Below are 21,977 nucleotides of genomic sequence, written 5' to 3'. Positions count from 1 at the left end.
GAAACTTGGATATTTGAATGGAGCACATATTAGTTCCTAAGTGAAGTGTTGACCTGACCACTGTAGGTTCCATGTTTCGGAGCTATGGACCTTTAGAGTTTTCGGAAGCCTATAACTCCGAAAGGAAGCGTTTGTGCACCCAAATTGGTCTATACTTTTTGTCTTATCTTGGTGTTAGGAATCACCTCCCAAACGTTGTCGGTGTTGTTTTGAAACACCCTGTATATTATATGCATGAAATTAATGCATGAATGTGTAAGTGAATATATAGCTATATAACAGATCTGGGGATGTGGTGTGAAGACTTTTAAAGTTTAAATCGAAGTCTATACAGCTATACTAGCCAAAGAGCGCGATTTTACGGTCAGAGACAGGACAGAGATAATAGGTAGAGCAAAGGAGGAGAGGGGACGAGGCAGAGAAAGGAAAGGAGACAAGTGTTAGCAGCATAATATTAGTCATCCATTTACGAGTAGTGTATCTGTAAAACCACCGTCCATAGTCACCTGTTCTATTTCCTCCCGTCCTATTTCTATATTTGACACTGACCGGTTCGTTCCAAAACTTTTAATCACCATGGCTTTTGTTTTTCTAACATTTATTTCCATCCCATATTCTTCATAGCCCTTCCTCAAGTTTTCTAAGATCTTGTTCATTTTCTTTTCGGGTTTATGAAAGGGTGGATTCCAACCAGAGCGGAGTGGCGAGCGGGGCCCATGCCCCGGACGCTGATAGCAAGAGGGCGCTGAACGAGCACGCTAAATTATTGTTAATTAATAATAAGTAACCTTAAATTCAGAACTTTCATTCATTAAGAAATTAAATGATTACCGTAATTTCAAACATATGTAGTAGTCAGACCATATTTTAGATTTTAAATACAAACATTAAACAAATTCTTTACCTCCATCGATCAATATTGAGAAATACGATAAAAAGGCTTCTTCGGAATTTCCGTTACAATTCGCAAAATATTTTTTACCGTAAAAGAATCAAAATTAAAATGCTCTGGAAATTAATGCTGTCATATATTTTGAACATTTTAAAAGAACATAATTTCTAATGTTTTGAAATTTCATTTCTTGTCGATAGCATAAACGTTGTGTTATCTGCACATGTTCAGAACGTCGGTCAACACACAAAATACATGTAAGTATTTCCATATTTTATCTACACCTATTTGTCTTTCGTATTTCCGTTAAAACTATGTTGACATTCGATAAACCTAGAATATCGCTAATCCGGCACGGCCGTCAGGCACGTAGCCAAGGGGTGGGTCCAGGGGATCCGGACCCCTTCCCCTTCGGAACCAGAAATATAAATTTCCATAAAGGTTCTCCAAGTTCATTTCTATAGAACCAAAATTTGTTGTATCAAGTTTAACAAAAAGTCTAAAATAAGCCTCTTGAAAACAGCTCTTATTTGTAAGAGAATACATAATTATTGATTTTGGCTGTTGCAATGGTCTGTCCAAACAGCTTGATAAAAATTCAGCGTAGCATAACAACCAAACCTGCTTCCCTTACATGTAAAAAGCAAAAGAAAGGGGAGGGCGCCAAATTCTACTTCGCCCCGGGCGCCGAAATCTCTAGCTACGGCTCTGATTTCAACAAAACTTACAGCTCTGCGGAACTTATAAATTTGCGTATAATCCATAATGATTTTTCGAAGAAGAGATCCGAATCACAGAAGCAACGTTGTATATATATAATTAATACAAAAATAATTATATAAGTATTATATAATCAAATAAGTATTATTTTCTAAAATTAATACAAGAATATTCACTTAAATAAATACTCAGTGTTCGAATTTGAGCTCCCTCGTGACTAAGCGGTTAGCGAACGCGCCTTTGGCATGGGAGACCTGGATTCTTTTCTCGGTGAGAGCTCATGTGCTTCGGATTCTACGATAAGCTGTATGTCCACGTCTCATATAGCCTCCCTGCTGAAATGGAGGCTAAACTCGAAACCATATCAAATCAAAATCAATGTTAGAATTCAGTTTTGTACTCTATTATATTATAAATAAGAACAGCATTTTAAAATGCCGCGGTTGTAAGAATGACGAATTACCTTGTTGGATATTTGTATCACCTGCACATGTTCGGAACGTCGGTCAACATACAAAATGCATGTAAGTATTTCCATATTTTACCTGCGTACACTGAATTATCTTCCGTGTTCCCGTTAAAAGTATGTTGACATTCTATAATCCTAGAATATCACTAATCCGGCATAGCCGTGTTCCCTGCTGTGCTTGTAAAACTTGTAAGATATCTGAAACAAGCTCCAGAAATGTTGGAGAAACTGATTTATTCAAGAAACGCACGCTGGTGCTTTGTCTTTTTTACTCTATCACCAGCCTTTTTGCTTTCTTTTTCTCTTATCTTTATGCGTTTTCAAAGTCGCTATGACTCACCTTATTAACAACTTGTAGAAAGTAAGCCATTACATTGTATCGTATCAGACAATCAAATAAAAGACGTTCAGTCCTATGTGGCAGTTTATTCAATAGCAGTGCTGTCGGTAGCAGTGCAGCGGTGTGTACGTATTATTCCTTGTTCGTGATGTGCCATTATACCGGGTGAATCAAAAGTCCGGAGCCATAGACCAACAACATTATTAGTAAAGTTACGAAAAAATAAATAAATAGAAAGAGATAGTTGTAAATCGGTAGTTTTAAACCTAAAATGATGGATTTTTTGTTGTTGTTGTTGTAAATTGCACTACCGTTTCGGTTCCATGATGATAAGGTGCTCTATGTTAAATGAAAAGGCAACGTTTCAGGATCAGCAGGCTGTTCCAACGCAACGTAAAAAAAAAAATGTAAAAATGACACGAGGAGCGTAAGAGTATGCAAAAATGACACGAGGAACATAAGTGCATGCAAAAGTGGCACGGTGAACGTAAGGGCATGCAAAAATGACAGAAGAAACGTAAGTATATGCAAAAGTGACATGAGGAAAGGAAGGGCATGTAAAAATGACACGAGGAGCGTAAGAGTATGCAAAAATGACACGAGGAACGTAAGTGCATGCAAAAGTGGCACGGTGAACGTAAGGGCATGCAAAAATGACAGAAGAAACGTAAGTATATGCAAAAGTGACATGAGGAAAGGAAGGGCATGTAAAAATGACACGAGGAGCGTAAGAGTATGCAAAAATGACACGAGGAACGTAAGTGCATGCAAAAGTGGCACGGTGAACGTAAGGGCATGCAAAAATGACAGAAGAAACGTAAGTATATGCAAAAGTGACATGAGGAAAGGAAGGGCATGTAAAAATGACACGAGGAGCGTAAGAGTATGCAAAAATGACACGAGGAACGTAAGTGCATGCAAAAGTGGCACGGTGAACGTAAGGGCATGCAAAAATGACAGAAGAAACGTAAGTATATGCAAAAGTGACATGAGGAAAGGAAGGGCATGTAAAAATGACACGAGGAGCGTAAGAGTATGCAAAAATGACACGAGGAACGTAAGTGGATGCAAAAGTGGCACGGTGAACTAAGGGCATGCAAAAATGACAGGAGAAACGTAAGTATATGCAAAAGTGACATGAGGAAAGGAAGGGCATGTAAAATGACACGAGGAGCGTAAGAGAATGCAAAAATGACACGAGGAACGTAAGAGCATGCAAAAATGATGTGAGGAACGTAAGGTCATGCAGAAATGAAAAGAAGAAGTAAGGGTATGTAAAAATGACACGAAGAACTTAAGAGTATGCAAAAATGTCGCCAGGAACGCAAAGGCACGCAAAAATGACTTGAGAAACGTAAGGGCATGCAAAAATGACACGAGAAACGTACACATTGTTGTATGAGGACATCCATTTTCCAACAATGCTGTATTATTGGTATAGTGAAGGCCGAAGGGAAACATCCTGATGAACTGGTAACATTGCTTTCCCATTTAACGTAGGGCACCTTATCAATGTAGACCCCAATAATTCAAGTCCATTATTTTAAACCAGGGTGTCTATCGGTCACGAAAGTCACGAATGTCACGAAAAAGTCACGAAATCAGAAAACGGTCATGAAAGTCACGAAAAAGTCACGAAATTTAGCTTTTAGGTCACGATTTTTTTTTAACTGTACAAATGTAAGTGCAGATTGGAAAATTTTGTTCTACAAAACGTCAAAATTCACAACCAAAAATGTGTATGGTCGGGTTTAGACGCTACCAAATCGCAAGCAAAGTACGTTTCTATTGCATGGATGAAAATTCGGCCTAATTCGTACCCAAATTCTCTCTTCAAAATGTTAGAAAATTTTATAGTTTGGTAAAGAAAAGGTCACGAAAAAGTCACGAAATTTCATTTTGGAATTTTAGTGGACACCCTGTAAACTGAAAACAACTTATTTCCACGTCTTCCTATCTTTACTCATAACGGTGCTACTCTACGACCCCAGACATTTGATACACCTTGTATCCACTCTTTGAAGGGTTTCCATTTTGATAAGAATTGGTCCTCATTCTGTGAACAATCAAGATCCAACGTCGTAAGCAAACACGACAAATGTAGAAGATTTACCAAGTTCATACTAGGGATGGGCAAAACCGGTTGTTTTTTTATAAAAACCGAAAACCGGTTTCTATAAAAACCGAAATCCGAAAAACCGACATTTCGGTTTTCTCCAAAACCGGTTCGGTTTTCACCGGAACTGGTTTCGGTGAAAACTTTTCGAAAACACATAAAACTATTTCTGTGAAAATGGATTCGGTTTCCGGAGAACAACGAAACACCATTCTGGTCAGAAATAGAACAAATTTTGAAAAAAAAAAACCGGAATCGGTTTTGAAAAAAAACGAAACCGATCAGGTGAAAAACCGAACCGGTTTTGGAGAAAACCGATAACCGATTTAGGAGAAAACCGAAACCGGTTTTGAAGAAAACCTTTGAAACTTTTCGAAAACCGGTTTCGGTTTTATAAAAACCGAAAAACCGGTTTTTGTGCCCACCACTAGTTCATACTGGCCTTGTCGAGGCAATGAAACTAAAGTGTTATAGACTGAAAGAAAGAAAACATTCTGTGTATTAATAAATTAGTTGTTAATTAACACGTGACTTTTAGAAGACCATCAAAAAGCCACTAAGACCATCAACAACAACTACAATGTATTATAACTATGATTGCTTTGTCTTGTAAAGAAATAACTGCTTAGAACCTACAATATGGAAACAAACACATAACTGCTTCATGCTTGGATGTGACAATGCCTCCCAATGCGATGCCTACAGATTTGCTGGTTAGTTCTCCTTTATATTTCAGTACGAAGAAGGAATCGAGTAAAATTGACATTTTTTTCCTGTTCTTTTTAAATACCAGAGTATTCTGTGTAGAAATTATGCATTGGTATCAGAATTCATGGTTTCGTTGACCTGAACTCAGGTGTAATCTATAGAACGTGTCTTGTTTTGCTTGAAACCCGTTTTTACAACTATATAGCGTTTGTGTTGCTTGATTCTTCTGTTCAAAACATTAAAAACCTTGATACTAAGGTTGCCAACTATGTGTATTATACGGAAGCTCTTGTATATTTGGCTCCCGAGTTGATTTAATCTGGGAGCTCATCTTCCATATTGAAAGAAAAAAAGAAAAGCAATATGGAACTTGGATGATTGAAAATGCAGGTAAAAACTTACTATGCTTCTTTATAGCTGTTCATTTTATAGCTGTTTTGTGTAATACAGTGTTTTAAATCTAACCATGTTTTATTTGTTCATAATGCCCGTAAGACAGTAGTATCATTTCAGGTTTTAGGTTAGGCAAGTACTCTTCGATATATGTTGTTTCACGTGTATCATTTGTATATTTTTATACGCACTGTTGCCAACCCCTACAGGTAAAATGTCGCTAAATTCCGTTCCGAAAGTCGCTAATTTGTCAAATTTAAGCCTGAAAACGACAATTCTCTTTTCTCTTTTATTGATAATGTTGTTGAAACTGGAGTTTACCCATGCTTGATTAGAAAACATGCCACTTTTAAGGGAGGCTTAAACACGCACAAACCACACACTCTAATCAGGAATGCAAATAAGCAACAAAATTTTACTGGCCCAAGAAAAAAGCTACTAGTCCACATCCTAGTATTTACTGTTTGAAATAAGTAGCCCTAATAGTGCTATTAAAAACTCGCCCGCACCGATGAACCACTCGCTCCGGGCGAGTGGGCGAGTGGTTATTTGCATCCCTGCTCCAATCCCTTCAATTCATCAATTACACAGGACCATGCACTAAGCTATAGGCTTTGCAACTAGGTATAGTGAAAAATGCATCCCAAAGGCCCTAATTTGTTATTCTGCTTGGAAAACAAGAGACCTCAGATAATTTTCTTCTCACCGTGCCCAAACTGTCAAGTGTCAATTGAGTTGACCCACATCACTACCATAATATGAAACAGTGTTGTCAGTTATCACAAACTAGCAGGAATTCTCTAACTTGTCTCAAATGGTGTATACAGGTGGCGACGTCGTGAAACATATTGGCCATTCCCGAATTATTCCCAATCGCACTTACATAATAATTCCCGTTTGTTTTATTCGTCAATTTGTGACAATCACTCAGTAAGTGATGTTGATTTTAAAAAAAAACAATAGCACTACTAGAATTTGCTAGTTTTATCGCCAAAACTTTTGAAAAGTCGCTGAAGAATACGGTAGTAGCTTTTGAAAAAAAAAAAATATCGCCAACTATCGCTGCAAATCCGCTAGATTTAGTGATTTGTCGCTAGAATTGGCAATGGTTATACTATTGATTAAATATACACTGTAAAATATACTATCCTACGCATAAGCAGAGAGGCAATTATGCATGCATCCGCAGAAAAAAAAAAAAAAAAAAACTAAGCCTACACTATTAGGGCCAGTGTTTCGTTGAGGGTTTTTACAGAGGATCAAAGTTCCCTAAGCGATTTCATTCCAGATAATTGGAATCGTTGAGTTAGTCAACGCTTCGCGCTTTCATATTTTGCATTCTCATAATGTAAATGTATGCTAATGAGTGGTCCATATTACGTGTTCTTATCCAATATCACGGTTATGTAGATCAGGACTACCAGGCACTACTGATGTTCTATGTTCCCCATGCCATGAAACCACCTGCTTCTGTAGTACTTAGTATTGTGCTGCCAAAATGTCTTGAGCCGTGGCAAAAATGCGAACTAAAGCCACACCCCGACACACCCACGAGTTGAGCCAATAAGGGTTCAGCAGCTGCTAAGCGAGAGAGCCTTAGCGAAAGAGAGTGGAATTCCTTCAGGCGATAGCAGCGCCTGAAACGGAAGACTAGGTGTCAAGTCAATTTGGTATATTTATAGTTACAAATTTCTCTACTTAGTAGCGCTTGACAACGACGTTCTACGGAGAACGTCAGCACACCAACTAGGCGCATGCGCGTTGTTTAGTAGTAATTAGCAGAAGTCAAGCCATCACACCATGCTCGAATGGCAGCATGGCGGCAAAAGAAATTCATTGCTCCTTATTTTTTTATCATAAAACCAAGATAATCTGAAGTATATACATTGGTATTCTTTCATCACATTGTCCAGTGGCGGCTAATGTTAATGTTGCAGCGTTGCGCAACGACCAAAGTATTTCAGGAAAAAAATATTATTAGCAATAGTAGTAAAGAACAGAAAAAAATACTTTCTATTACTCCCATATATACTTTAAATAACATTTTTTTTTTACTTCTGTAACTGTCCGTTTCGTTAATCCGTTTTAAAAAGCAAAAAATAATCCGTCACAGAGTCTCTAATTTATATTGTGTTGCAGCGAGCATACAACGACCAGATTCCTTCAGCGCGGGAATTAGAGCGAATGTTAAGTCTCCTTTCCCCGATCTCAGAAGTTAAAGGGACTGGTCGTTGCAGTGCTTCTGCAACACAGCACGGTTTCCAGTGAACGAGAAAGTTTTTCGCGCTAAATAAGATTTCTGAATTTTACTTCACTAGCAATTAACAAATGGAATTTGTTTTTATGCATTCATATTTTTAAATTACGGGACCATACTGAAGCAAATCAATATAATGGCAATTTAAAAAAAGTGATTGCAGAATTACAAAATAAGAAAGAAAATATCTAGTAGAGGAGAAAACAAATGAAAGTAGACCCGCATTTACAAGTTAATTCTTAGCTTATATAGATAATGAAGGCTTCTTCTACAGTAGTTTGTGAATAATAATTAATAATAAGTCAATATGCAGAATCTCTCCCCCCCTGTGGATAGTATTTTAGTATATACATATCTTTTATAAAATAAGTATATTTTATACTCTTGATAAAACTGTATGGTGGGGAACGCCACATTGAATTTGGGATTAGTTAGCAATGCTCAGGGGCGTAGCCACGAGGGGGTCCAACGGGGGACCGGACCTCCCAAAAATTTCGAAACGACTAACATTTGTAGACTTTCCTAACGAATATACTTGTTTAACAGAGAAATGATTGATGTACGCTAAATATTTTATTTTGAACCTCATCATGTACTCCTTCTTTTCTTATAGAAATAATCGTTCTATCATTTTTTCTAAAAATATAGGTGACAGTAATTAAGAATTACTTATCTTTTCGGGTACAGTATAAGACAGGTTCGTTATTACGTAGACGTCTTGGACCTTCCTCAAATACTTTGGGCCCCTCCCAGCTAACATGTTGTTCCTCTATCTGACAGGTTTCAAGGTTGCTCTCCAGAACGTATGACATTCATAAACATTGTTTCGCCTCATGTGGAAGTATATTGTGTTCATCGTGCATTGCGTAACAACCAAAACGGATGATTTGGAATGTAGTTTTTTTTTCTTTTACGCACATGTGTGTGTGTGTGTGTGTGGGTTGATATATGAATAGGGTTGCCAACTCTGTAAAATAAAAAAAAACAGCACTTCCTCAAAATTCTCTATGATATAGGTCTCAGCATGAAGTATCTCTGTTCGGACCTATCAATGGAAAGGAAATGTATTATCGTGAACAAAAGTGCATTAACACATATATTCTGTATGTCTTTAGAACATTCACCAATAAGCTTAATAGATACATTGTGCTATAAATGAGAAACTGAAATTGATCAATGGGCACTGATCAATTTATTGTATTTACCAGTAACTACCATTTCTTTAAAATTATTGAATCAGATGAACAAAAGTATAATAATCTTTACATAACAATTTTGGATTTGGAAAATGAAATTCACTCTTTAAACATATAATCTCTACTTCAACTATAGGAAATTGCTTTAAGAAGTCCTTTTCCACTCTTAATAAATGTATAAAATTCCTTGAAAGTTAATTTCAAATTTTCCTTGATACAGTCCCTGTCATCTCTCTAAAGTTTCTAAACAGGTGAACAAAGTATATTAATCGTTGATAGATGATGAAAGGTAACAGTTTTGAGTTTACAGAATGACAGCTACTTTTCAATATCTATACTTCGAACTAGATACAAATTTGAAAAACAAACGGTTATAAAGGAGCTGGTGAGAAGTTTGTACCCGTCATCGACTTTAATCAAAATAACAGCAATTTTTCCGGCCAGGCCAATGAAAAGCCGGCCAGTTAGTCCTATGTATGAATATGTGACATTCGCAATTCATATACCAGTATCTCTTTTGTATAGGCTGTTTTGGTTATTAGTTATTAGATTTAATTTTATTGTGTGTGCTTTAATTCTGCACATAACCTACAAATTCTCAATGAATTGCATACCATGACTTCTGTAAATAACTTAGAAAAAAAATGCTCAGCTTTCAACTGAGGAAAAACTTACAATTAAGTCTTAGACAAAACAAGCAAAGTGCAATTCAGGAGAGTGTTCGAAAAAAAAAAAAAACGCTTTAAATTTACAGGACGTCTTATGGCAGTAATGTTGTATGCACTAGATACATTTCCACAATTTATTTGAAGTTTTCCTAGATAAATTGTGAATAAAGCGTGTTCAATGTACATTTTTTTTATAACATTAATCTCTGCTACGAACTCTCTTCAGTCTACACTGAAGAGGAATTCGGATCACTGTCAGGGACTGAGTTTGCTAGAATGAATTGTTCACAATAATCTAGAAAAAAAAATATTTAGTGAATCTACAAAGCTTCTGAAATTAATATTAACCGTACCTATGGCTTTAGTAAAAGAAGAAAAGTTTTTTTTTTCACATCAAAAAGAATTGACACTTTCAAGAAATTGAATATCCCAAGAAAGGTTATCACCATTGGTTATGCTTTCCATCGAAAAAGACCTGACAATAAGAATACTAGAGTTCAACCAGCATGTATTAGGCAGATTTGTTCCAATCAAAGAGAAAAGAATGAACTTACTAATTAATTAAGGTGATTAATCGGATAAAATGTTCTGCATTTTTTTTATTTTTTAAAAAAACAGAATTTAATTTAATTTAACATGTCACATAGCATTTGCATCTAAAGTTATGCTGATTAGTCAGTGAGTCCACTGTATATCTTCTTTCTCCTATCGTTTGTACTGCGACACCCGAAACCACAATCCACCGGCCGCCACTGGCATTATCTCTAAGAAAAGTAATTAAGTATACTTAGGGGTTATCATATTTTTAGCTAATCCTAACCGCGATATTGGTTTCAGATAAATCTTCCAAATCAAGACATTTTCAAGGTTGATTTAATTTCACTCTTACCTCGGTAGAAAGTGCCTAAGGAGCAAACAAACCATTTTTTATTTGATTCCTGTTCGATGCATCTGTAATGATGATCAGTAAAGTCAGTGGGAGGGGGGGAAGGACATGGGGAGGCAAATGGAAGTTCAACCCCCCGCCAAATTAAGTTCGCTTCTTATATTGCAACAGCTGTCTTTACAGGTTACAAACCGTTACTAAAGATTATTAAAATGAAATCCGAACACAACTACTCGAATTTTTAGTCTAGGCATTGTATTAGTTCTCTAAGTAGAGTGTGAATCTGCAAATTCTCACAATAATAATAATAATAATAATAATAATAATAATAATAATAATAATAATAATAATAATAATAATAATAATAATAATAATAATAATAATAATATTACGCTAGCTAGTGAGACTGCTGGAAAACCCATGCTCCTTTAGAGTAATTTTTTTCCTACATTGGTTAGAAGGAATTGATTTCCCTATCTTCTACTTATCTCTATCAACAGGTTCGTATTATACAGTCAGCGACAAAATTTCTTAACGTTTGGTAAAATTTATTTTGGGAATAACGGTGGAATGGCGGGAATGCACAACGGTGGTTTGGCTGGAACGTACAGAAAAAATTACATTCTTTTTAATTTACTGAAAACTGTACTCAAATTGTCCTTCCATTCTAAAGGTATTTACGAAACTAATTTCATCAAACGGAAATAACTTTTGTCGCTGACTGTACAAATATTTCCTTGTGTTAACATGGAATCTGACGCACGTGATTTCCATAGAGAATCGAATTCAATCACTCCCACCGCAGGCAAGAACCTAACCGCTAGTCAGAATAAGTAACTTGTTATACTATTATTCAGAGGTTTTCAAACTGTGCGGCGCGCCCCCTAAAAGATCCTACAACGAATATATTTATAATGAAACACACATACTTAAGGGTCTTCACTACAGCGAAATTAAACTACCGCTAATTTTAGAGTTTTTCTGTAATATCTTCAAAACAAATAAAAAATATTCGAAAAGTAGAAACGTAGTGAACTAGATAATACGATTTTGCATGTGATACTTTTTCCACAATTCACCTATCCCCTTTTAGCATCCCACTATTTACAGAACCCGCAAAAAAATGCTAAATCTTTCTACAGTTACAAATCGAAAGCAGATAGATGAGTTGTGATAACGATATCACACGCAAAATCGTATTATCTAGTTCACTACGTTTCTACTTTTCGAACATTTTTATTTATTTTGAAGATATTACAAAAAAGCTCCAAAATTAGCGGTAGTTTAATTTCGCTGTAGGGAAGACCCTTAAGTCTGCACCCTTCTTCTTTAGTAATACATAGTGGACTAAGCCTTTGTATCACCTCTGTTCCACATACGGTCAGGGATGACCCTTTCAGCTTTGGCATAAACATAAATTAAACATGGGGGGCCGCGGTGGCTCAGTGGTAGAGCGTTCACCTCTGGTGCTTGGGGTCCCGGGTTCGATCCCAGCCCCCGCCAAGTGAACCTTGTGGTGGACAAACACCGTGTGCGTGGGTTTTCTCGGGGTTCTCCCGTTTCCTCCCACTTTCTTCATTCCACCATTTCATTCATTACTCATTATCACCGTCTTCTTTAGCCTAACCGGCATAACCGTGGGACGTAAAACTCAAAGATTTATATAAATTAAACATGGTTTATCATACTGATGGGCTTTCTTTTAGGGAGACATGTATTTATGTTGTTGACACATTTCATTTTCGACAGGGGAGGCGCGTTCAAATTTTGATGGTCGAGGGGAGTCTCAACTGCAAAAAAAAAAAAAAGTTTGAAAACCCTTGTATTATTTGGCAGTGCCGCGCCCTGAAAAACCAGCGACCGGGGCGAGAGTATACGATGGCGACCACGATACGCGAAGCGCCACCATGGTTGGCACGCAGCGTAAGCAAATTTTTGGAAAATAAACCCTGCTTGAGCGCTTTTTATTACTTTTTTCCTTCCATTTTATATATATGTGCACATGGATTTTCCTAGTATAAATCTGACGCTGGTCAAATTGAATATTAAATTGAAAAATACTGCTGTTGGTTGATCTAAAATATTCCAAGTAATTTTTCCTCTCTCTTTTTTTCTTTCCTTCTTTTCTTTTCTTTTTCCTCCCGAATTTCGCGCTCCCTTACTTCGGCGCCCGGGGCTATTGCCCCACTCGCCCCCCTTCACGGCACGGCACTGTTATTTGGAGCCAGAATTACTTCGAGTGTATTGTTTTGCTTGATATTGGACTTTATAATTTACAGTTGAAAGATGTCAAATACTGGAATAGCCTCGAAAGAAGTTATAGCTTTCGTACACTTACTAAAGGGTGAGATAATAGTGCCGCTATATTAATGAGTCTTACCTACAGTTCAAATATGCAATTAACCTGAAACCTATTACGCTAATGATTACTGCACTTCCTTCTTTGCCTTGCAACTGATTTATTGTCATTAGCCCAACCATAATCGAGAAGGAATTCATATGCAGAAAAAGTACTTCCTGTCTGTTTCGTTACACACTCTCACAGAATAAATAGCATATGTAGACCTCAGAATTAGGATGAAAACTTCCATAGCTGAGTCATTTTAAAATAAAAACCAAATATATTTATTTATTTATTTATTTATTTATTTATTTATTTATTTATTTATTTATTTATTCACAAAGTTTCATAGAGCACTAGGCCAATTAGCTGAAACTGCACAACACAAAGGCAAAAAGAAAACATAAACAAACAAAAGCATTGCCAGAGCGAACTTAAAAGGAGTTAATTTTTCTTATTAACTTCTACAGGCTTTATGCCAATTGTTCTATATACATTATTATTATTATAATCATTAAATAATTCTTGTAATATATCTATCCATTTATAATTTCCTTGAGTACTAAATTTTTTCCACATGTTTTGTTTGAGTTCTGTTAAAATGTTCTACAATATGTTGTCTTACGAAGATACATGCTTCAAATGGAGGGCTCATAATTGAAAAATTCGCAAAATATCATCGCTCTATGACTTACGGTTTCCGAGATATGGCTCCTAAATCTCCCAAAATCCGAACTTATTTGGCCAATATCTGGGGAACTATGGCCAGTTAGCTAGTGGCCACCGGTTACTATTTGGTATCAAAATGTTCACCATCCTCTTAGGTATTGATCAATAACAATATCATGTTTCTATGACTTACGGTTCCCGAGATATGGGTCCTTAAATCTCCTGGAATAGGAACTTATTTGGGCCAATATCTCAGGAACAGTAAGAGAGACGTGAAAAATTTCATCACTTTCCCAGATAGTTTGTGATTCTCTATTGAATGGAGGGCTTAAAATTGAAAATTCGCGAATAACACACACACACACACACACACTCACACAGAGTGAGAGAGAGAGAGACAGACAGAGAGAAATCAGTATCGTTGAAAAGGTTCATCTCTCAATATCAATTGAGTTCTGAAGTTCCTCTTAGAGGTAAAAAGGTTACATCCTATTGGCGATCTATTGTAATCGTGCGCTAGTCTGTAAAACAAGAAGCGTTTTACAATCGATAACTTAGGTATCTCATGAGTTAGCCAATTGAGACAGCGAATTCTCATTAATGGCCACTATCATTGGAGAGAGTTTGGACTGGATTGATTGTGAGTTTGAGTAGTGCAAAATAATAATAATAATAATAATAATAATAATAATAATAATAATAATAATAATAATAATAATAATAATAATAATAATAATAATATACATTTTCGTTATTGCTATAATACTAGCAAAAAATTCTACTGTATAGAAATCGAACTTGGAGTCCAATGTAGGATTTGTTTTTTTAAAGAATATTTTATTTCCTGAATATCTTTTTCTGTTCGCGTTGCTACTGCTAAGCAATCAAGAAAGATGAAAAGGTTACTCATGCAATTGCATTATAACGGCTGGAAGCCTCGTGCATTATTGTCTGCAACTCCGTCGTCTTCCAATGTGATTTGAAATATTAATTGTGCATTTCAGGATAAGATGTGAGCCAAGAACGTGTCATAATGGGCTTTGAAGACCAGTCAGATATGCAACAACAACAATCCCCAACGCAATCGCAGCCGTCGCATCTTCCCTCCGGAGGCCCACCGCTGATGACACCGAGGTCTCCTCCGCTTGTCCGCTCTGCGAGCCCTTCGTCGATGAGGCATTGCAACATCAGTAGCACCATGTCCTTGATATCGCTGCCAAGTCAGAGCTACATTGCCTCACCAGGGCCTTCTTCCTCCATCGCTATGACAGCCACCAAGGTTCGTATTGTGTCAATCATTATTCTCTTATGTTAAACATACATTTATCATTTTAATTGATGAATAACATGTTCTGTATTGTTTTTCAGGAGTTTAATTTAGCAAAACTCTTTTATGTACTGTATACTGTCTGTCCGTGTGTCCGCTCGGCAGGTACAAAATCTCAAGAAATATTATTTTTGGTCCGGGCCGCAGTGGCTCAGTGGTAGTGTTCACCTCTGGTGTATGGGGTCCTTGCTTTGATCCCAGCTCGTGCCAAGTGGACTTTCTGGTGGACAAACACCGTGGGTGTGGGTTTTCTCGGTGTTCTCCCGTTTCCTCCTACTTTCTTCATTCCACCATTCCATTTATTTCTCACCATCACCATCCCCTTTAGCCTAGCCAGCATAATTGTGAGACGTAAAATTGAAAGATTTCATTTCATTAGTTTTTGTCAGTATGTAGAAGAACAAAAATTAGAATTCGAGTTCATTGATGCACGTGAAATTCAAACCGGAAGTGGTAGAAATCAGCCATTTCCGGTTTTAACGTTGGTTACTATAGAGGTCTATATGGAAATAGCGAGAAGCGATTTCATGCAACCGAATATATGTCTCGAGAATACCTGAATCGAAAGCGATAAAAGTCTCTCATAACGTCCATCCTAAAATTATAGAGCTCCAATTACGATTTACAATGTTGATCTATACAGACAAAAGTTGCCGGTAAAGAACACTCGGTCGGAAAAGTGTAAAAGCTTTTTCAGGCTAGCCATCTTGACTGAGGCTTTCCTGGGTTTTCCTCATTCGCCCCAGGCAAATGCTGGAATGGTACCCAGGCCCGTAACTAGGAGGGGGCGAGGGGGGCTGAGCCCCCTCTGTGGCTACCTTCAGCTCCCCCTGAAACTTTCACCAGTGTTTTAAATGCTTCTATATAAAGAAACGAGCAATATCATCGTTTTGTCAGCATTGGGTGTCTGTATGGGTTGCAAGGGCCCCCCAAGTTCTAATTTTTTTGGATTTTAAAAAAGTTTTATGACCTTTCTTCTTCTACGATTAGGGTGGGAATTCCACAAGTGATACCTCGTTGGAATCAGTGTTCCGTAAGCTTTCCAACGAGCTATACATAAGGGGGAATTTGTAATTAGGGGGTCCCCTAGGTCCCCAGCGTGAGAGCCTACGATTTCGTTCAAATTCTTGCCAAGTGTATAAAGGTTAAATAGCAATAATAGATATGAAAACGTGGAGTCAGGTTGGACCCCCCAGAAGTGCTCTCGGCCCCCCCCCCTGCTTTCGAGTTCTGGCTACGGGCCTGATGGTACCTAACAATCAGTTCCCAGACCGCTTCCTTCCTTTCCTTTCTCGGATAGTGTGATCGCCGAGGTACGTCATCTTTCATACGTAACGGGCTAAATGGACGTAAATGCTCAGAAATCTAATTCCTAACCTTAATCCTACACAGACAAAAACGACAAAATATAGCGAGATCTTTTTTTTTTTTTTGAATCAATTTAGCATTCTAAGAATAGGTGCCACCTTCTCTCTTGACCTTTGATTCCAACCGAAAGTGGCGGAAATGAATCACTTCCGGTTTCAACGTTGGTCGCTACAAAGTAGAAACTGTAATAGATAGCGGAAATCGGGTTTCTGCAATCAATTTAAGCGCCCAAAGAATATCCGCTACCTCTACTCTCTATCTCCATATCTATCTCTCTATCTCTATCTCCACCATACTGACAAAGAATCTCTCTACTAAAACTGGAGGTAGTAAAAATTTACCACCTCTAATAGCATTCTAGACTTTTAATAGCTTTACTCAAACCTTCAAGGGCAAGTCTGTAGGCTTGCAAAAGTTTACACTTACATGGCTGCAGACCTAACCAAGGCTATAGCAAACTTGCTAGTTTCTCGATTACAAGCTTGTTTGAGACTTGACAATAACGTGTAATATAAGGCTAGTCTTAAAATTCCTTTAACACCTGTCAAGCATGACTTAAAATTTACCACCTCTAATAGCATTCTAAGTTTGGATTTACATGGCTGCAGACCTAACCAAGGGTATAGCAAACTTGCTAGTTTCTCGATTGCAACTTGCAAGCTTGTTTCAGACTTGACAATAACGTGTAATATAAGGCTAGTCTTAAAATTCCTTTAACACCTGTCAAGCTTGACTTAAAATTTACCTTGACAAAGCCATAAACAGAGAGAATCTCTAAGGTTAAATCTATCAAGGAAAATTAAGGGCAAACTTAGACTTACTTTAGATGTGCTTGCTTACTGGACACCACTTTCGATTTCAATATTGAGAAAATATCACGGCATACATGATATTACGTGGTGTACATGTAGACGTGACACTGTTACTTTTTACTTTGCAGCGAGCAACTCCAATTAGGATTGTTTTTTCCTCATAAAAGAAAATGAAATGAAATTTTTCAGTTAAAAGTCCCACGTTTATGCCTTGTAGGCAGGGTGGAAAAAAATCATGATTTTTTTAATAAAAATCATTTTTGTTGATTTTTTTGATTTAAATCGATTTTTTTGATTTAAATCAAATCTTTCTCCTGGTATAATACAAGTCGCGAATTGAAGATAAAGCGTTAGGAATTAGTATTAAATGCTAATTATGCCATTTAAGTGAAAGTATTGGGGTTGAATTTTGAATTATCCCCAATCGTTAACCTATATCAATCCCAAACAATGTTTCTTAACCCTTTTAAATTATGGCTTTTTTTAAAGGTAAATTATAGACTTTCAGTCAAGCAGCTACATCAACATCCCTATTTATCCTGGGATCATGGTACATACATCACTCTCTTTAGAATAAACAGCTTTTGAAACGGTAACATTCACATTTCCTTATGTCCCTGAAGCGGGAAATTTTGAGAGTAATCGGCATTTTTAAAACTTTTTTTTTTTTTTTTTTTTTAAATTTGGTCCCCTCTAAATACCTCTGTGTTACAGCACGGATCTCAAAATCAACTGGGAAATGCTAAGGGGTGTACTAAATGTGTGTACAAAATTTCAAGCTTCTCTTTTGAGTAGTAAGAGTGAGGAAACTATTTAACAATGAGCTAAGAACATTCCCACAATGCCCCAGATGACCCGGATTTAATATAAAAATTTCCTCAGACATCCCTATTTATTCTAAGATCATGATTTGTACATTATTCTCTTCAGAATAAAACAAATTTTCAAACAGTACCCTTCAAATGTCTCCATCATGTATCTGGGGCGGGTAAATCACGAAAAAAGGAATTTTCTGTTAAAAAATGTCTTTTTTAAAATTTTACCTCTGTGGACCCCTTCCCCTGTTTTAAGACGGAGATCTGAAACAAATCTGAAAAATACTGAGGGGTGCACTGAGTAAATGTGCAAAATTTCAATCTTGTAGGTGCAAAAGTAAGCCCGTGAAAAATAATATTCCCCAAATACCCCAGATTCCCGTATAAAACAGGATCTCAGGTAACAGTTTCCTGAGACATCCCTATTTATCCTAGGAGCATAGTATGTACATCATTTTCTTCAGAATAGAACAGCCTTTCAAACGGTACAATTCATATGTCTTCATCTGAGACGGGAAAATCACGAAAAAAAGCTATTTTGTTAAAAATATCCTTTTTTAAACATTTTTGCCCCTCTGGACCCCGCTGTTTCCACGTAGAGATCTGAAAACATCTGAAAATTATAAAGGGGTGCACTGAACGAGTGTGCAAAATTTCAGTCTTCTGAATGCAAAATGTAACCCGCCAAATAATAATAATAATAATAATAATAATAATAATAATAATAATAATAATAATAATAATAATAATACCCATAACAAAAAATATATTTTTAAATTTATCACATCACACACTATGCCTCAACGCAGAAAGGCGTTGCAGGGTAGGCAAAAACCATGGTTTTTATTGAAAAAAAAAAACAAACCAAAAAATCAGTTTTTTTTGTTTAAACCTGGTTTTTTGGTTTAAACCAGTTTTTTTTAATTAAATAATTTACTCTATGCATTTATATCACATATGAACAAAAATAAGTTTGTTTCACTTTGGTGTTATTATGCAACAACCGGGTTGTGCTGGAACGGATCACATAAGCTTAAAGCGGAGTCCAAACCGTTTCTCGTCTCTTACATCCGAAACAAATTGTCCTCCATTTGAATTTGAAAACTGGACTAATTGGCCACAAATGCAAATACGTCTGCCGACTCACTCACGAAGGACTCCTGATACGTTGTACTGATCTTTACATACTTTTAATATAATTGTCTAATTGTCAAGAGTCATTTCAGAAGAACAAAAAGATAAACAGTTGCACAATTGAAACCATTATACAGAATTACATATGGACAGTTTCAAAATACTGCAGAGTACAGAACTAATTTAGTCCAAATTAGTTCACTACGACTTTGATTAGTCCAAGTTAAAGAAATACAACGACGTAATTTTCATATCAGTAAGAAAAGTGAATAAAAATAAGAATTATTTGAGTCGACTTTGGCTCTGACCCATTTATACATAAATAGATACCAAAAATATTTCTGATTTCAGTAAATGCCTCTCGGGGGATTTGTATGACCCCCTTCCCCAAAGTACGATATTTTGATGTATATTATCAATAGTAAACATTACTAAAACGATACAATATTTAGAATTTTCCTTTGATTGCAATTGCATAACAATAATAACAAACTATTTAAAAAACCACAAAAGAAACATTCATAACCTTACAAAAAAGTTGCTTTTGTAGTATAGGGCTAATTTCTTTGAGTAATGAATGGGGAATTTAAATTTGAATATAATAGGAATAATATGCGGGAGTGACATGCGATAACCCACTAATGTGTGTGTTGAAGATTTTACGAAAACTTACACTTTTACAAACATTTTTCGTTTTTTGCATGGTTTAAACCAGCCAACCCTGCGTGAAAGCATATGTAACTTGTTCTAAAATGCCTCCAGCCTTACAGAAAACGAAGTAAAATGCCTTATTGGTACTTTTTTAATCGAATAATTAAGATTCTACCATATCACCTAAAAATAGGTGATATAATTTAAAACGTCAAGCATTAAGGAAAAAGTACAGCAACGTTTATCAAAAAGACACTTTTTTTTCACAAAAGTTACTGATATTTGGCAGGGGCCTATTTTTAAAAACTCGGAACCAGCTTGCGGCATGAAATACATAAATTTCGCCTAAAGTTATAAAATTAACAAAAAAATTGGAGAGGGGATAGGACCCCTCTAAATACGCCCTATTATCTGAGGACAAACAAACAGACAAGCACAAAAAAGAATTTTCGTCTTAAATGTCAATGGTGATTTCCCCGTTGGAATAGTTAACGATTTTAAAACCCAAACCCAATGTTACGAAAAGAAGAAAGAAGGATTGCTCCGTTACCTGTTCAAAACGGGATTTTCCCTAATCATCCTCTGCATGACACTTGTTTTCATACTATACTGTACATTTGAGTCTCATTGTATTATGATTATTAACTTCCATAATCGAAATAACAGAACAGAAACGGGATTTTACTTATCTTCATTTTAAATTAATTTATTTAGGAATTCGATTTAAATCAACGATTTTTATTAAAAAAATCAAGTGATTTAAATCTTGATTTAAATCGTGATTTAAATCAGACTGATTTAAATCAATCCACCCTGCTTGTAGGCTAAGGGAGATGGTTGATTAAGGCATGTTAATGATTGGATAGAAGTAATGGTGGAATGAGAATGTATGGATAAAACGGGAGTACCTGGAGAAAACTCACGGACACCAATGTTGTCCATCACAAACTTACTTGGCCGGGAATCGAACTTGGGACTCATGCACCAGAGGTTATCGCTCTGCTACTGACCCATCGTGCCACCTCCTTCATAAAAGAGTCTGTGCTACGATTTCATATATTTTTTTCAATCTTTGTTTGATAAACAATTCAATAAATAGAACAAAAAGTCAATTTTGTAAATTACTCATACAGGTATACAAAATACTAACATACACAATAAATATATGCCTGTAACTTTTACCAAATGTACGTATCTTAAAACTATTGCTACCATTGTTTTTCTGCTTAAATTCTAGCCCAAAATTATGTATCATATTGCCCTATTCCTATTTACAAAACTTGACCTGCATTCAAGATGGCGGATTTCAAGTTGGCTGCCGTCAAGTTTCATCTTACCGTACGACTTCTCCTTAGGTACAGTATGTACCCACATTGTTGTTATTGACTTTTTATTATTAACAGGTAGTTTACAAGGGGTGGTACTGAACATATTTTGCAATTGTCGACATGGATACGCGACATTTCAATCTGCCATTTTGGTTAATTCCACTTCAAAAACGCAGCTGCTTTTTTGTGTGTGGTCTTTCTGTGAGACTTCCTTTCTCTGAGTGAAATTTTACTTTAGGTTTCGATTCGAGCTCATTCATACTTCCCTTGTAAGTAGTAGATGAATTAGTATTTGATTACAAGATTTTTCATATAGCACAAATATTTTGACGACTGAATAACCGCGTATTCACATTTCTATATCAATAATTCTAACAGAATACTTGGTTGATTCTTCGTAGGATAGTGGTCGAGATAGTTGGGAGTTACAAAAATAATACGATAGTCCAATGTTGCATAATACAATGGGATATCATTGTTTAACCATGTATGTTGGTTAACCAACATTGGCCAATATTTTACTTCTTTTGTAGGGATTGGTTGCTCTGTTCGGTCGATGGAATTGGAACGTAGCGGCCTTTTCAGCAACACGGCTATATAAGACGTGGACCTATTACTTAATGTGGGTTCCAAACCACATGAGATTCCCCCGGGTAACGAATCCGGGTGTCCTGCGCCAAATATGGGTATGCTAACCATGTAGTCATGAGAGAGTTCTTCATTGGTATTGCGTTGGCAAATGTTCGGCAAAGCGCCTATTTTTGCAAAGTAGGGCCAACGTTGGTAGTTCTCTACTCTACCTTTTCCCATTATTGAACTTAACTGCCTGTGGCGCTAGAGGACAAAAGACTTGATTGCATTTATTATTTCATTTAATAGCACTTTAT

At 36.4% G+C, this 21,977-nt stretch overlaps 1 protein-coding gene across 3 annotated transcripts in view; it reads left to right on the top strand.

Moving 5' to 3' along the window:
* LOC145692782 (calcium release-activated calcium channel protein 1-like) overlaps positions 1–21,977 on the top strand; it is an 82,691-nt gene that overhangs the window by 46,381 nt on the left and 14,333 nt on the right. For all 3 annotated transcript variants that reach the window (XM_081768249.1, XM_081768248.1, XM_081768250.1), the window contains exon 2: positions 14,660–14,934. In XM_081768249.1, the coding sequence (XP_081624375.1) occupies positions 14,689–14,934 (246 nt within the window). In that variant the 5' untranslated portion in view covers positions 14,660–14,688. The remainder of the gene's footprint in view (positions 1–14,659; positions 14,935–21,977) is intronic.

This window comes from Thermobia domestica, chromosome 8 (genome assembly GCF_964235325.1).
Source record: "Thermobia domestica chromosome 8, izTheDome1.hap1.1, whole genome shotgun sequence".
Classification (NCBI taxonomy): Eukaryota; Metazoa; Arthropoda; class Insecta; order Zygentoma; family Lepismatidae; genus Thermobia; species Thermobia domestica.
This window is presented reverse-complemented; position numbering and strand designations above follow the sequence as displayed.